Below are 17,494 nucleotides of genomic sequence, written 5' to 3' on the forward strand. Positions count from 1 at the left end.
TTCTGTACCATTTGGAGATCGACAGGATGTTATAAAATAGGTGTAATCATATATTAAGCAAATTTCCAAAAAGGCGACAAACCGAAATGCTAATCACAGTGTGTTTCCATCATTAAGTGCTGCAGCATGTGAATATTCTCAACAGGGTGTAAGAAAATTACCTATCTAAATGAACACAAGTGTCTCTTTTATAAATCCGGTACATCATGGCATTTCAGTTTTGCTTCCCACCTGAGATGGCATTTGTTATGGCATATGTTAGGAATTAGTCTCCCCTGTCATCATACCAGGTGGTGATTTTACTTAAGCACTCATGATTATTTCGGCTTTCTGGTAGAGAAAGAGGGTCTTGCAGCGAGAGGCATCAATTTTACTGTTCTGCATCTACAGATGAGGACACCGGAACAGATGTCAGTGTTTATTCAAAAGTTAAGTTTTCATCAGTTCAACTCTTGTGAAACACACTTGCTCTTTTATCAAACTACAAAACAGATAATGAAGGTTCATTTTTTTCAACCATGTTGTAAAGACGCACAGTTGAAATGACAACAAGTTTAAATTAAGTTAGGTTTATTTAGCTTTAGGCACCAAAACAAGAAGAATTATGGAAAGACTGTGCAGCCCTGATTCTAAATTCAGTTAGGATGTTGTCGCCCATCAAAAAGACTAAAAACTAGTGTTTGAGACCATAAACTTATTAGGAAAATGCTGACTTAGGTAATAAATAAAGGGAGAAATAGGCACATTTTCTCAAAGACTTCTATACAATCTGGCTTGTTTTTGTGATCACTGGAGTCGCCCCCTGCTGGCCATTAGAGAGAATGCAGGTTTAAGGCGTTTCCACATTGGCTTGACTTCTCAGCCCCAGCTGTTGTTGCTTACTACCATCCATAGACTGTATATAAATAATGGACAAAGTCACCTTGATGTCACCCATTAGTTAGTGGCCCGTTTGAGGCATCAGTTTCAGCATTACACTCTTCGCCATCTTGTTTCTGATACGGGGAGCAGACCATATCTGGACTGTGGAGGAGCGAGAGGGATCTGATCACTGACTACAGCCTCTCTACACCTCAACCTGACTGACTCATGTTAGCATTAACTGGAGCATTAACTGGGATGTTAATAGGCAAAAAACAAAAACAAAATGTTCGTTATTTATCTCAGAAAACTGAACAGCGACTCCTTGGAGTGTCTGTTAGTCCAACCAAACGCTGAACAAGACATTTTTACTGAAAAAAACGTTCAAATAAACTGTGATTAAGTGAAAATACAGTGAAAGGGTCAAAGTTGTAAGACCAAACCGCTAAACGCTTTTTTATATCTATATAACGTTATGTATAACTTTATTGACACGTTGCCGTGGATACGCATAGTTCTGCTTCTCTTCTGATGACGGCTCGCCTTGTTAGTGACCTGTCAATCCAAGGTAGCCACGCCCCAAATCATACGATTTTATCCTCTATTTTCTTCTAAATGGGGCCATTATTTACACTATTAACATCAAATTGTCTTGAAGAAGATTTTTATTAGCGATTGAGACCATACTGTTGTCCTTAAAAACATTTCTGAGGTAATAAATCAAGTGAGAAGTTTTCTCATTTTGTATTGAAATGAATGGACCAAAATGCTTTTACAGCCGCTGTCAGCGCCCCCTGCTGCAATTTTCGGTAATGCAGCTTAAGGCACTTCCTGGTTTGCCTCCCTGATCAGACCTGGAGGTTGCCGCTTGCTACACTCACAGTACTGTCACAATTTGTACCGCTAAAGAAGGCTTGAGTGTAAGCGTATTGTTTCTTGGCATTTGCAGAAACAACTGATGCTGTTGTTTTTCTTGGGAGGACAGGACTCCAACTAAAATGTGTAAGATATGGCTAAATTAGATCAGCAACTATGGAGAACCCTGCACAAGGATATGTTTTTGAGATCTTAATCTATAAGTTTTTGTCTCGTCATCAGTGTAGGACGGAGAAAAGTGCCACCACCATACAGTAAGTGCTGACTGCGTCTCCTCTGTCTGTCTCTCACTGATGCGCCTCTTCCATTCTCCTTGATCATGGCTAGTGTTGTCATCTCCTCTCCTCCAGCGTAATGAGTCAGTGTGTGATGTTGGATGGCTGCTGACAGTGTGTCCTATGACTCACATCGGGGTGGTACTGCTGTCCCAGCAAATCTCAATACTACCCCCCTCCGTCTATCTCCTCCACCATGCCTCCTCGCCTTTCTCCCTCTGCTCCTGTTTGGACTGTACCTCCCCCAGTGGGTAGGCACATCTGCTAATAATAAGTAAACATACTGCAAAGGTGACATACACAAACCTAAACCTCCACACACACATGCGTGCGCGGTCCAGTTGGGCAGCTGAGCCTGTTTTCCTAAGCCTTTATTGTGTTTTTCATCAGTCACGTTCTTTTTTTTCTCTCTCCAGAGTAAGAGAAGCAAATAAATAAATAAATAAATAAAAGCTGGAGGAAAAAGGGAGCGAGCTGGCTGAAGGCACAAAGTGTTGGCTTGTGGAAAGTCCGATGATGATGGAGGCCAAATTGACATTGGAACTGAGTGAGACTGTGTGGGTTTAATTGCATGTGCTTGTGCAACAAAGATTTGTGGTATCACAGTTTATACTTTGAGGGCTTTTGAGATTCACTGCAGCCTTACAGTGTTAAAACTACTTTTTCCCCTTGTTATTTTGGCAGCATTTTTAAACTGTTATCACAAAAGCAACTCAATTTATTTCAAATACAGGAAGATATGATTATCCTCCGTCCTAACCACGTGTCAGTTTCAGCTTATCACCCTGTGACAAACAGTAAACCTTCATGTCCTGGTGTGAGCCCTGCTTATGACAGACACCTTGCCCTGCTTTATGTAAATACCACACTTAAACACTCCTGCTTTAAAGGGCCTGGACACTCGTAAACCTTGACAGACCCTCGGGCCGTGCCGCTGCCTGTAAAACACTGACTGTTTATGGATGCCTGTACCTGCATCCATCCACCCATAAGCACTTTTCTTTGTCCTTCTGGGATAAAGTGCGTGAAGAGGCGATTATGTCCCTTCAACCAAGGAATATATAAAAAAGGAAGGGTCGTGACGTCATCGTGACAGCACTGGAGTTTTGCATTGGTGTCGGACTATCTTTCAAAGTTAATGGGGCGGGCCTGGCAAGTCCCACTATGTCTGTGTCGTGTCACCTTTGAATGAAAATGCTTCTAAAACACAAATTATGTGATGTTGGCTAATGTTTTTCATCTAAAAGTGCACATTTGTTTTACTTGTTATCGGTCTTGAAACAGATCTCGCTCCGTCCAGCAGCTGCATAAAGCTTAATTTAAGATAACTAAATCATGATACATGACCAAACAGGGCAGCTGTGACCTAAACCAAATAAATATAGGACATCTCAACAAACATATTGCTGGCTAAATAAAATGCAAATGCTAAATTAGTCAGCTGACGAACAAAATAACAAGTACAAGAAAGTAATAAAGGTCCAGATTGATAGAAGCATATAAATTGTGCTGATTATTGCCACCCCCTGAACATAATAGGAACATTTTTAAGAGAGTTGGCTCACGTCAGCCCTCAAGAATATTATTCAGTACCATTAACAGTTTGATGATTGGTTAGTTATTGATAAAAAAAATGCTCTTTTACAATCAAACGACCCTTCCTTCTTTATACATCCCTTGCCCTCAACCAGATGGTGTTTACGGTCCAGTGTTCCTGCAAAAGTTAAGAAATTAAATTAATGTCTTTCTTTTAGTCCACACTGAAATGCCAAAACAATAAAAAAAAAATGCACATAAATCTCTTCAAGTGAGCATGGAAATTCAACTTCACGGCATTACAGGCCAATTTTGTGAGTGTTGTTTGTCAGCAGAGCCTGCAATCACATATCCTGAAAAGCTGTGTTTGACCTGTTGTTTATCCACTTAGAGGAGAGTGCTTGAGAAATGGTTGAAAAACTTTATTTCCGTGTCTTCAAGTGGAGAAGGAACAATGCCTTTCCAAACCCATTTGCATGTGTGTGGACATGCTGTCTGTGTCCTCTGGGAGCTGCTGCCCTCAGGCTTCCCGTAGCCTCTCGCTGCCCGTTCCTGCTCTGAATGCAGACGGACTGCGAGCCGTCCGCTTGGTGCCATTGTCATTGTGGAACCAAACTTCTTTTAATCACTCCGCCGACCCAACCCACCGTGATTTACTAGCCCCTCACATCCGTAGGCATCCTCGCCAGCCAATTGCATTAAAGAGATAAATAACCAGACCAATAAAAGTGTTGTGAGGGGGCCGAATGGGCCCTGGAATGCTCATCGTCCATTTGGTGCAGTAAGCAATGGGGGGGCGAGCAGAGGGAGGGGGTGGGGGGGGCTTTTAGTGGAAGGTTTTTTAGGGGTGATATTGTGATTGGTGGTGGAGGTGATGTCATGTCATCCATCTTAGGGAGCCACTTCATTAGGCTAATGGAAGGGCTGGACCGCTCACCGTTCGCTCCTGTACGTGAATGTGTGTGTGTGTTTGTCCTTCCATTGATGGCAGCTTCCAAGGCTAAAGTGGATATGAAGACTAAAGTGATTTTATGGACATAAATGTGTGTGTGTGTGTGTGTGTGTGTGTGTGTGTGTGTGTGTGTTCTTGTACTTCCTACATAGTGAGGACCAGAACATATTTTTAACCAACAGAGTGAGGACATTTTTGCGAAGTGAGGACATTTCGGCCGGTCCTCACTTCTTTAAAGGCTTGTTTGAGAGTTGAGACTTTGTTTTAGGGTGAAGGTTACATCAGGCTTATGTTAGGGTTAGGGTTGGGTATTCAGCTGTGATGGTGAAGGTTAGGGTAAAGGGTTAGGGAATTCACTACTCCAAAGAGGGCCCTGACAAAGATAGAAGTACAAGGATGTGTGTGTTTGTGTGTGTGTGTGTGTGTGTGTGTGGCAGTGTTTTCACACAGTGCAGTAATGACACTGTTTTCGGTGAGGGGAGATAATACACTGCGTCTGAGGAGTTAAAGCACACCTTATTCCTTTGATGTTTAAACTACAATCACGTATCTTCAATGACTTGCAGAAATGTGAAGTGCAGAGAGGATACTCGCCGTGCTTTAGGGTAATATCAGTGATAGACTTTGATTTGTCACTGACTCAGTGTGTCACTTCAAATGTTCCTCTTGTGACGAGTGAAGAGGACAAATGAAATCGCTCTTTGAATTTGCTACGCTGCTACTCCGGCCTTCCTCTCTCTCTCTCTCTTTCTGTCACTCTTCTCTGTCTCTCTCCTTCCCTCCATCCTTGTCAGTTTTCCACCTGAAACCCACATGATTTTCTGTCTGGACATGTGCTGTCTTTTACGAGGGCGATTCCTCTGATTCCATTCCTCTCTTTGTTGTCCGGGTCCTTCCACCTTCAGCAGCACGTTTTATCCACTTCTTTATGTTTTGCAGATGTCATGCAAGGCCTGCCTCTGACTTGCTTTGTAATTTACTGAGCTTATTCTGATTATCTGAACTCTTTTTCTTCTTCTACATTATCCAAAGCCTTTGCAGTATTCCTCAGATCAGCCTACAGTTAAATGGGTGACATTTAATGCAACAAAGCTTTCACTCTCAGCCTGCTGAAGCTGAAGGCCTTGACATGGTGCTGACAATAGGCTAGCATTTATCATCATTCAATGCTTTTAAAGACAACTTAATGCAACATCATTTCCTTTTCAAACAAAACAAAAAGTGTTTATCTTAACTGCCATGTAAATATAACAATGTCCTTGGAAATAAAATGACAGAAAAGCAAAACTACAATAAACAGACTTTGATAACTGCTTTTCAATTTGGTACACTTTATTTAAATTATGCCCTTTATTTTGATTTTATACAAGAGAGCTCATGAAGTGAACGGCATGCAAAGTGTTCTTTTTGTTCACGAACATCAAATTAAATTCACCAGGAAAAAGCCTCTCCATTAGCAGACACTTTTAATTCCCCTTATCTTATTCTGTAGTCCTCATTAGATGTCTCCTCAGGACATTAACCTGATATTACATTAATCTGTTTATTCACACTATTTAGACGACAATGTGAGTATAAGCATGCTATTTGTGCTTCCAAACTTGCACAGTGGAGGTGTTAATGAAACACAATAGCTACACTGTGTCCAAGCTGTGCTGTAATGTTTCATTCATTTCCCAGAGGAAAGTAAAAATGAGAAAAAAAGAAAATACAAAAAGCAGACTAGTTTCTTTGTAGCAACTTAAACATAAGCTGTGCGTAGCCGTTAAGATGTGTAAATGAGAGGAGGTATCCCCCATGTATGGACACCTGCTACCAGAGTACAGGTACATCGGCCAAGCTGTTTCCTATGAATATTAATTTCTTCTATTCGTTTCTGCTAGTCAAGGTCACAAGCCACTCGGAATAGGAAGAAAAATATTCCCTGCTCTTTATGTATTATTTGTGACAGCCATTAATTTGATGTCTCCGTATGCGCAGATCTGTGGAAGGAGTGATGTTGTGACATTTCAGACGAACATGTGTAGAGGTGGACATTTTCTTTGAACCCTGAGAAAAACTTTGATGGTTTGATGGATAGAAGGATGCAAAACAATGTCGATGCTTATTGGATTGCTGTCAAATATGCTGAAAGACAGTCTGTCTGCTGTCAGCTGCGAGTAAACCTTCATCTGCTTGATGCAACAAGAGACAACATTATTAGAGGACTTTACAGTTGGATATTGTTATCTGACGTAAGCTGTGGGTCACAGGTAGCAGGCAGATATGTATGATGTGATAAATTTGCACAGGTTTTTGATGTTTCGGGACTTTCTTTTAAGTGATTGCATCTGAAACCTATTTATTTTGTGAAGGGGCTTTCATTATTCAAACACAAGGCAGGCCTGCCCTGAGAGTTTGAAATAATTTCCCTTTATTCATGTATAGTTAAAGCATTGCATTTCCAAATGTTGTTGTGTTACAGTTTTATTAAATTTGTCAAAGAAAATACTTTCAAAGAACACATTTTTTTCACTTTAGTTGTAGCATACAGAGCAAGAACCAAAAGACGTCTGACAAAAAATCCCACAAAAATTTCAGCTTTGAAAAAAAAAGATCATTAACGATGCAGCCACTGCCTCCGGACCACCCAAGAAGCAAAAGAGTCAAACGAGAAAGAGACTAGTCAAACCAGCCGACACTCACATCTCTGTGGTCAAAACAGCTGCCCCTCTATTCTGACCTTTATGGTAAATCCATTTAAACAGCCCAGGATACACAAGACTATGTCCTCTTTTCAAAATAAGCTGTAAATGCAGGTTATATACTAAATACATATGTGAAAATAATATTAATTTGATTATATTCACTTGAAAGTATAAAACATGTTACCTACAGTCGTGGAAAAAATAATTAAACCACCCTTGTTTTCTTCAGTTTTTGGTTAAATTTAATGCCTGGTACAACTAAAGATACATTTGTGTGGACAAATATAATGATATCAACAAAAATAGCTCATAAGAGTTTCATTTAAGATATGATATCGAGCCATTTTCCATGGTTTTCTTGATAATGATTTTGGTTATTATCAGGAAAACCATGGAAAATATCTAGATATCAGCTTTTAAATTAAACTCATGAGCTATTTTTGACAATGATTTTGGTCATTATCAAGAAAACCATGGAAAATAGCTCGATATCAGATCTTAAATTAAACTCTTATGAGCTATTTTTGACAATAATTTTGGTTATTATCAAGAAAACCATGGGAAATGTCTAGATATCACAATGGTCTAACATTTTTTCATGACTGTATGTCCCTCATAAATTAAGAAACCCCACTAAATCATGAGGGTAATTATAATAATTACTTTATTCTTTGATTTTGGGTTGCAGGAAAAGAAAAATCCTGACAATGAGTGATTCATTTAAACCTTGAATAAGCTCCACCCCCTCACCCCCGTCCTCACCCCCCTCTTAGACAGTTAATCTAGGGGAAACACTGCTAGATGTGGGTCCTGGTGAAATATTTGCTTCTTGCATTGGAAAGTTTAAAGGCAATGTAATACCCTGCAATGTGTTAATATGCTAATCTGCACCCATTTCATATGGCTGCAGCCTCCATCACAGTGTGCCTTCAGAGCTCTGTGTATATATGTTATGTGCCTACACTCGTATTAGTGGACCTTTGCATTTCAAAGCGCGCTGCTTGTTTGGCTTGTGTTCGGGTGTGCGCACTGCACAGCGCGGTGGCCTTTAACGCCTGTCCCTGGTGCGGATCGATTTTGTGCCTAGCCAGCAGCCCACTGCTAACCTTGAGGTAAGCTGGCGTAATGAGATCGCATCTGACGGCATTGACTCACACCTGACAGCACTGACACTCTCCTCCCAGCCGGGGAGAGACACAGACAGGCAGAGTGTGGAAGGCTAGGTCCTCTGTGGAAGGCTGCACTGTTCAAAGCTTTGATTCGTTTTCTCGTAATTTCGCTGTAATATATATTTCCACCTTCTGAAGGAGGCAGTTAAATTATTATTATTATTATTATTAGTTTATTTAAAAGGGGACAGTGCAATTTCATAAGACATATGATTATACATGGTTAAAAAAGCCAGAGTTAGCCAGAAGGCTAGTTTTCATCTGTAGTCCCCTGGCCATGATGTAAAAAAGCAGAGAATTACGAAACAAAAAACAAACAAACAAAAAAACAAAAACAAACAAAAAATAAAAATAAAAATACGTACAATATACAAAATACATATACAAACACTTACGATACGATTAAAAAAAAAAAATACAACATCACAACATAACATTTTATCATAACATCAAAACAACACAACAGTCTTATCTTTTAGTGTTGGCAGCTGTAGGTGTTGATAAGCCACAATTTCAACTTTTTTGTGAAGGCCTTGTATGTTGGTAGCAGTTTAACCTCCTCAGGTACTGAGTTCCACACACTTGCACTCCTTACTGACCAGGCCGACTTACTGAAAGTGCTCCTGCGCAGAGGAATATAACAGTCACCTCTGACAGAGCCTGTGTGACAAAATGACAAAAAGAGGAATATAATAAAAGACAAACATTTATTCAGCTAGAGTTACAGCAGTTCTAATCACATTTATTCTTATTGCTTCAGTGCGGTATGTTGGGTATGTTTGTTCCATGAGGAGGCCAAGATTTCAGGGTGGACCTGTTTTATTGGAACCTCGGCAGCTGCAGCGTCTCGGTGTGCAGCACAGCAGAATACAGAGTGTAGACTTTCCTGTGCACGGTGGGGTGGTTCTGCAGGCGGGGCTGGGTTATGCACGGCCCTCTGTCTGGACATAGCTGTGATAAGAAGTTCCCTGTCTGTATTTCCTGGCCCAGATAATAAAAAAAAACTTCTGCTACAGCAGGCTGCAAAGACCATTTGTCACCAGCAACACACACATGCACTGGTGCAACCTGAAAAATGTGTAATCTAATTTGAAAATAATTTAAAAAGAAGCTGGCCTTGCAAGCCTTTATTGAGATATACCTATGAGATGACTCTTTTCTGAAGGGCTGTGACAAGCATACTGAAGCTGATTCACACATGCATGGATCACGCTACAATTAGATGAGATGGGTCTGGGATAACCATTATGTGAGCGGTGGTAATTGAAACAATAATGGACATGTTAACAGCTTTGAAAATAGCATTGATCCATCATCTAAGATGAGCCCTCTTTGTGCATTAATACTATGACTAAATGGCGCAAACTGATATTGCTCTCGGTCATGGCTAGGTCTAGTTGGCTAATTGAAAAAGAAATGAGAAAGAAGAGTGTTTTGTGAGGGGTGGATGAGTGATTTACCCACCTCTCCTCTACAGGGCTTTGAATCCCTCCAGCAGCCGGGGATTTCTAAGGAAAGATTAGCCAAAGACGTGGCACGATTTTGGCGGAAGTGTGGAATTGGAATTCAATTCCTGTATACCTACGTACAGATGTAGACTAGTAAGCCAGTGGGAGCCGGATCGATGGGAATCTAACAGCTTTAGCTCCTGTGCAGCTCAGGAGCATCCTCAGCAGGTTACGTCTTTGTCTCAACCTTGTCTCCACATTCCTCCACTCTTACTTTCTGCTGTGCAATCTGACCTTGACACGTTTTCCTCCACCTGCTTTGCTGATGTCCAAACTTTGTTGAAATGGCACCGCGCTGCAGCTAGCCTATAGACTGAGCACTGCTGCACTGGATGAACACATGGAAAATGAGATCACTGACCTACAGCAAAGGTTAGACTTCAGTAAGCATGAGCAGTCAGATGATGGCGGCTGTAGGGGTTGGAGGTTTAATAAACTACTGCTGGCCATAAGCCTATTGTTTTACTTCTCTGCTTGCAACCTCTTGTGGATATCCGTGCACGTGCATGTGTGTGTGTGTGTGTGCACTGCAATGTATGAAACTGCAGTCCTTATTGTGGCTAGCTGTGTTAAGCTGAAATGCTGTTATTGATTACACACAAAGGTTGAGATGGAAAAGCAACATAGTGGGAATGGGCCCAGCTCCAGGTGTGTGTGTGTATGCATGTGTGTGTGTGTGTGTGTGTGTGTGTGTGTGTGTGTGGGTTTTTTTTTGTGTGTATGTATGTATGCGTGTGTGCTTGTGTTTGTGCGTGTGTTTGTGTGTATGTATGCATGTGTATGTGTTTGTGTTTGTGTGTGTGTGTGTGTGTGTGTGTGTGTGTGTGTGTGAGAGAGAGCATGATTGTGTATGTGAGCCACAGCTGTGCTGTCCGTCAGCCTCTGGCTTATCCATTAGGGGAAAAAGGGGGTTGGGGACTCTGGCAGAAGGGAAATACCAGTGTGAGGGAAAGAAGAGGGTTTGAGGCCGAGGCAAAGAGTAACAGACCTATTGTACTCTACTTGAATACAATTTTTGAAGTACTGCTACTTCACTTGAGTGTTTCCATTTTTTTTTAGATCGTCTCTATATTTTTTCAGCAAGCACTGCTTCTTGTAATTTCCGACGTCACCCACAGCTTCACTCCTTGCCTGTCTCTGTCCACCTGCTCTCTCACTCTTCCTGTCCTTGTCACATGAAATTATACAGGCACACTTATTCTCTCTCTCTCCGTGTGCGTGTATGTGTCTGCATGTGTACAAACAATACCATCAAAATGCACATTTGTGGTTAGGCACACATAAACACACTCTCTCACACACACCTGGTGTCTCTCACCTCTCTGCCAGAGCGTGAGTCTCTTTATGAGAGGCCTGCCTGGCGCCCAACTGTGAGGCCCTTTTAATTAGAGCCCCGCTGTTAAGCACAGACCTCCTCCCGTGGTCCCAGCCACTCCCCACCCCTCATCACACATATACACCCTCTGTCACACACTCCCCTCCACTGTGCTGCTCTCCCTCTGCTTGTTCTTAAGGCCTGATTCACACAGAGTATACACATACTGTATATGTGGATAGTATTTACTATAGACCATCCAAAATCTATGTGACATATGCAGTTCAGAGGGCTGCTTAAGGTCACATTTTGCTTCCAAGCTTAAAAGTATGTGAGGCAGAATTTTGTATATTTGGGCACCAAGCTACACATCGCAGACAAATCTTATGAATCTGGCATTTATTTGATATATTCTAAGAAAAAGTATGAACATGACCCTCAGTGTATCAGGCTGTGTCTTCATATAGTTTGTCTGTATTTAACTATATTTTTCAAACTGACTATTAAAAACTATACTAATAGTAAAGTTGTTGTCTTTTTAGGCTTCAAAAAAAAATGTTAGTATGAATGAAATCAATTTGAATCTAAAGGGAAAACATTTTTCTTAATTTGGTACGGAAGAAAAAGCATCTACCTAGACTATTATGAATTAAGATTAATACTGATAAAAACTCAATCTATATTGCTTTTTTTCAGAGTAAACAAGGAATAATTTATTTTTTTTCATGAAAAACAGCAGTTTTTAAAAGTGAATGAACACATTTCCAATTGATTCCCAAGGGGAGATCATTATTTTGGAGAACTTTGATATCTATGAGAAAATATATTTAAAGTAAAATAGTATAAAATGGTGTTTTGCTGCTATGGGGTCCCGAAAAATGCCTTGGAGGGTTATCAGTTGCATGGCAGCTGCACAAAGTTTTTCTGGCACTAGAGCTGTTCACTCAAACCTGCATTCCTCCATTTCCCTTTTCAAGCAAGGCCCTTGCAAAGCCCTTGGAAAAAAATCCAGGTCTCTCACATTCATTGATTCTTTTCTGCATCTGGCTGCTATGATCAAAGAGCTATTGTATTGGGGGGCCTCTTCTCTAAGCTGCTTTCCTAAGGAACTTCCACAATCAGGGGTAAGTTGATTAGAAACAATGGCATGTGGGTTGATATTATGTTGAATCAGGAATTCTGAGTTAAACTTCCCGAAAGCTGCTGCAGCGTGTGTGTCACCTGGTTCCGGGCAGTAGACAGGATTATAACCATGCAGCATACACATGATGCATGCTCAAACAGAATGCTAAGCTAGGGGGATACAGTACAGCTTTGTTACAGTTGTCATCCATTAAGCTACGGTTCCCAACAGGAAATATCCCTTTAAAATATATTCTATATACTCAAAATGAGTTTGGAAGAAACACTGGGTGCTGCATCTGTGACTGCTTGTCTTCAGCTTGATCTGGGAAGACAGGTTGTTTAGGACCGTGGGGAATGAGGGATGGAGAAAGAGCTGGGTGGAGGAGAAGGAGGAGGAGGATGGCTGCAGCTGTTGTGCGTAGTTAAGTGTTGGTCTGGTGTGGTTCAGCAGAAATCACAGCAGAGCTGGAGAGAGGCATAGTTGTTGCCTTAATGAAAGAAGGATCGATAGAAAGAAGGATATACTTTCCTATCCATAAGCTGTTTATACAAGCATACAATATCTACCATATTTACATTAATTGATAGGGCAACCTCTAGTGGCCGTAGTAGTAGGGAAAGAAAGAAGGAAGGTGACATAGTATAAAGAGGAACAAAATCCGTTTTGAGTAGAGGTCAGAAGGGATGAATGGTTTAAACGAACAAACCAAAAGTCAACATTAGCCCCTTTCATAGTGCCGTTTGATACCGGGACATTTACGGCTCTGTAACGTCTCGCCTCCACTATGAATGAGCCCAAAGTGGGATGCCGGGACTAAATAATCCCACCAATTTTCCACCTCCAGAGGTAGTCACAGAGGCAGAAAATTTGTGGGACTGTTGGAAGCAGGACCACTATGAACAGGCCATCGGGGCGAATCGGGATATTTGACGTCGCACGTGACGTCCAACACACCCCTCCCACTTGGTCCGACAGTCATCCAATCACTGTTCAGCTGCACGACAACTGCGGCCGCCGTCGCTAACTGTGCACAGCGTCCTCTGCTTATTGTAAACAGACCAGCACGCTAACTGTACATGTGGTGTCCGCCACTGATCGTAAACAAAACGGCATCACTTACTGTACACAGAGTATCCGGTGCTTGTTGTAAACAAACGGACGTCACTAAGTGAACACATTATGCTGCAGCACATACACACTGTACTACTACAGAGCTAACTGTTAGCCTGTTAGCACTGTGCTACTGTACAGCACTGCTGCTGCTCTATTGCACGTCACTATCGTCTCCTCGCACTACCGTACCACCCCGTTCCGGGACACCGGACTGCACTAAGAAAGGGCAGAATATCACGCCTACATAGGATCTCTATGAAAAGCCGGCACAGATCTTTCCAGCAATATGGCGGGAAATTTGCGGGACCGCACTATGAAAGGGGCTATTAATTTGTTTTAAATTACGTACATAAATTAACTTACATAATGGACTTAGCTAATGTACGTAACATAAACATACTTACTTTAACTCAAATGACCCCATCAGTCATTTGTAGAGCAGCTTATTATGACCTATATTTACGCCTATTGTTAGGTAGCGCCCTCTAGTGACGTACACAGATGGCCATTGTTCATGTCTACACGTAAACCAAAACCGGATGGATGGATGAATCGATGGATAAATGGATGGATGGATGGATGGATGGATGGATGATAGATAATTGGATGGATGGATGGATGATAGATAATTGGATGGATGGATGGATGATAGATAATTGGATGGATGGATGGATGGATGGATGGATGGATGGATAGATGGATAGATAGATAGATAGATAGATAGATAGATAGATAGATAGATAGATAGGTAGGTAGATAGGTAGGTAGGTAGGTAGGTAGGTAGGTAGGTAGGTAGATAGACCTCTTCGTTCCATCCTCCTCACCTCTGTGGCCTTAAGAGCCCCTCCAATCCCAGGGATTTAGCATGAAAGGCAGAAACAAAGCACCTTCTCTCTGAGCCACCGTCCTTTTCTTCCTCCAGCCTCTGTAGCAAATGTCGCTGCACTGAGAATCCTCCCCTGTCTGCGTCTGTATCGACCCTTCCTCTTCCTCAGAAGGAACAGACAGCCAACTCCTGCTAGGGCCCTTTTTCCTTCTGTTCAGAGGGCGGGAGTTTTTATTATGATTGTTTTTAAAGATTTTTTTTTCTCTCTGTCTGCCCAGGGTTGCGGATATTGCCGTAAGCAGAGAAAAAAAACAGACAGGGAGGGGAGAGAAGAAGGAAGAGCGAAAGTTATTTTGCTGAAGGACATTTGCAGAGGCAGCTTTTAACACCCTCGCCCCCTCCCCTCCCTTCCTTTCCCTCCATCCCTGCTTCAACACACTTCTCCCTTTTTCTTCTCTTTAAATATTGAGAATCGTTGCAAATTCCTCTGGCCTCTTCCTTTTGATGCTGCCGGCCTCCCAACGGCTCAGCAACAGAAATGCACTTGGAAATGCTGAAACTCTCAGTATAGCAACATCAACAATTCCCCCTTTGCAGGACCTCCTGGCTCCCCCCTCCAGGCCCCAGTAAACGGGTCTGAGCTTTGTTGGTTCCCAAGCCACACCTCTTCCCCGGCTCCCCGCGTTCTCAAGTCTGAAGGCCAAGCTCTCCCTCTGGGCTGGCTTTGGCTGCTCATTTTCACTCTAACAGAGGGTGGCTCTCTGCAGGCCTGGCTTTTTAACCTACACCAACACGCATGCACACACACACGCACACACACCACATAGCTGAAACACACTGTAAGAGTGACCCGCCTGACTCCTGTCACTGTATTCTTGACTTCTCACCACTCTCCTGCCCCAGCTACACACATCACCACATACTCATTCCTCTCTGATTGCTTTGCCTTTTTTTCTTTTATTGCTCACATGGCTGCATTTTTGATGCTATTTAAGATTTGCTAACTAGTAGGGCGCAGACGCCTGTGTTGTGGGTAGCTGAAGAATAAAAACACAGCCTGAGTTTAGATACAGATCTTTTCTGAAAGGCTGCATTCCTGAGCGCGCACGGTTATTGTTCTTGTTTCTCGAAAAGGAAAACAGTAAATAGCTGCTAAATAAAGCCAGAGCTGTTAAAGTTGAACCAGGTCTAGGCTAACCAACGGTCAAAACACGGCTGGAGAATTCTCCCCCGTTGCCTTCATGTAAAACAGGAGAGTGAATCCTGAGCAGAAAGCAAGTGCAGCAGACTGAGATCATAGACGTGTTACTGCTTAACAGCCCACTTTATGGGATCGGCTCTCTTTGTGTTTTAATGAGGAGGCCATGGATGGGTGGGAAGGCGAGGAGTCGGAGAGGGAAAGAGAGAGAGGAGGAAGGTTGGGTCTGTCAAGGAAAATGACAGATTAGAGAAGATCGAGAAAGAATAAAAGGACGTAGGAGTGTTAGGAAGGAGTCGGAGAGAGGTTTAATGTCGCCGTCGCTCCTCAGGTCTAATTAGGAGTGAAAGAAGGGGCTGAGGGGTCCTCCTCAAAGTGCTGCTGTTAATTTTTCACACCACAGGTACACTTCATGATACTCTTCTCTTCTCTTCTCTTCTCTTCTCTTCTCTTCTCTTCTCTTCTCTTCTCTTCTCTTCTCTTCTCTTCTCTTCTCTTCTCTTCTCTTCTCTTCTCAATAAATCCACAGTTTCTCTCAAGGATGTTTTAGTTGAACAGGCGATTTTTTTGCAAACAAACTTTGACGTGTGCGTGTGTGCGTGCATGCCTGTGTGTGTGTGTGTGTGTGTGTGTGTGTGTGTACCTCATTCCTCTCTATATTTACCTCGCTCTGAAAAGTGTTTTGAGCCCCCAGTGCAGTGCCATGAGATTGGCAGTTTGCTGTGTGCTGATAAAGTCACGATCTGTGCGTGTGTGTGTGTGTGTGTGTGTGTGTGTGTGTGTGTGTGTATTAAAGTGTGTTAAAGTGTGCCTGCTGGTGAAAGGGAGGAAGAGGGAGGGAGTAAAGGCTGGACACCTCAGGAATGTTTTTTTCGATAACAAGTTCCCCCAGTGCTCTGAAGCTCTGTTGTACAATTTCGTGTGTTGTACTGCACTGACTGTGTGTGTCTGTGTCTGTGTGTGTGTGTGTGTGTGTGTGTGTGTGTGTGTGTGTCCTGGGTGAAGGGAGGCTCTGCAGCTTTCATCTTGTATTGTGATTGGCCACAAGTGTATTATGTTCTCTGACTATTCTCCATTTAACACGTAAGCACGAAAACACTTGAAAAATACACACAAGACATTTGATTCTAATACAAATCCACATGCCAAACACTCTCTCACACCCACCCACACACACACACACACACACACACAAGCACGCACACACATTCCGACCTGTAGAGCGTGACTCCAGGTCACTGCTCATGCCTCATGCGCATCAACTCAGCGTTGTGCAACAGCAGAGCCGTCTCTAACGCACACGTCCTTTACGCTGCTCTCCTCTCTGCAGGCTTGCCTCATTAAACTTTCAGCTGAACAGTTAAAAACTCTGCTGCCGTTTCGGTCCCAACTGGCCACGGCGTAAAAGGAGTAAATTAAATTCAGACCATCCAGTGGGTTTGAAGTCAGACGGAAAGATGGCATTTGCCGACTCTGTCTGCAGTAAAGCGTCACGCCGTGGACACAGGTGGAGCTTTGTGAGCCCCGACATCAACCTCACAGCGTGTTGTGACCCCGACCGGGCTGAAATATCTTTGTTTTTCTCCTTTCCCTGTAGAAAACACGGGAGATGGCATCGACTACAGCCAGAGGAAGAGGGAGAACATCGGCGACCTGATCCAGGAGACTCTGGAGGTGTTTGAGCGCTACGGAGGAGAAGACGCCTTCATAAACATCAAATACATGGTGCCCACCTATGAGTCCTGCATGATCAGCTAAGGCAGGGGGTCTCCCTGACGCTGAACAGACTCTTGACTTTCCTTTTTTTATCAGCCCCCCCACCTCTAAGTGAAAGTCTTATCTTATCCCGTTCTTTATCCCAGCTCTCCTGTAATCTCAACATTACTCTGTTTATTCTCTTTCTGCTTCTGAGCCGATCTCTTCCGAGACCCTTCTCTCCTTCCTCTGCTCTCTTCTGCTCCACTTTGTCGACAGACCCTCTCCGTCCAAACTCTCTCCCCTCTCTGCACTTTAAATATCCCTTTAAACCCCCATTAAATTCATTACAAGTCA

At 42.6% G+C, this 17,494-nt stretch overlaps 1 protein-coding gene across 1 annotated transcript in view; it reads left to right on the forward strand.

The window, feature by feature from the left end:
- The window catches only part of pacrg (PARK2 co-regulated), a 195,268-nt gene extending 177,774 nt beyond the window's left edge, over positions 1-17,494 (forward strand). The window contains exon 5 of the mRNA XM_059353322.1: positions 17,040-17,494. Within this exon, the coding sequence (XP_059209305.1) occupies positions 17,040-17,200 (161 nt within the window). The 3' untranslated portion in view covers positions 17,201-17,494. The remainder of the gene's footprint in view (positions 1-17,039) is intronic.

The sequence above is a fragment of the Centropristis striata genome, chromosome 16 (genome assembly GCF_030273125.1).
Source record: "Centropristis striata isolate RG_2023a ecotype Rhode Island chromosome 16, C.striata_1.0, whole genome shotgun sequence".
Taxonomy (NCBI): Eukaryota; Metazoa; Chordata; class Actinopteri; order Perciformes; family Serranidae; genus Centropristis; species Centropristis striata.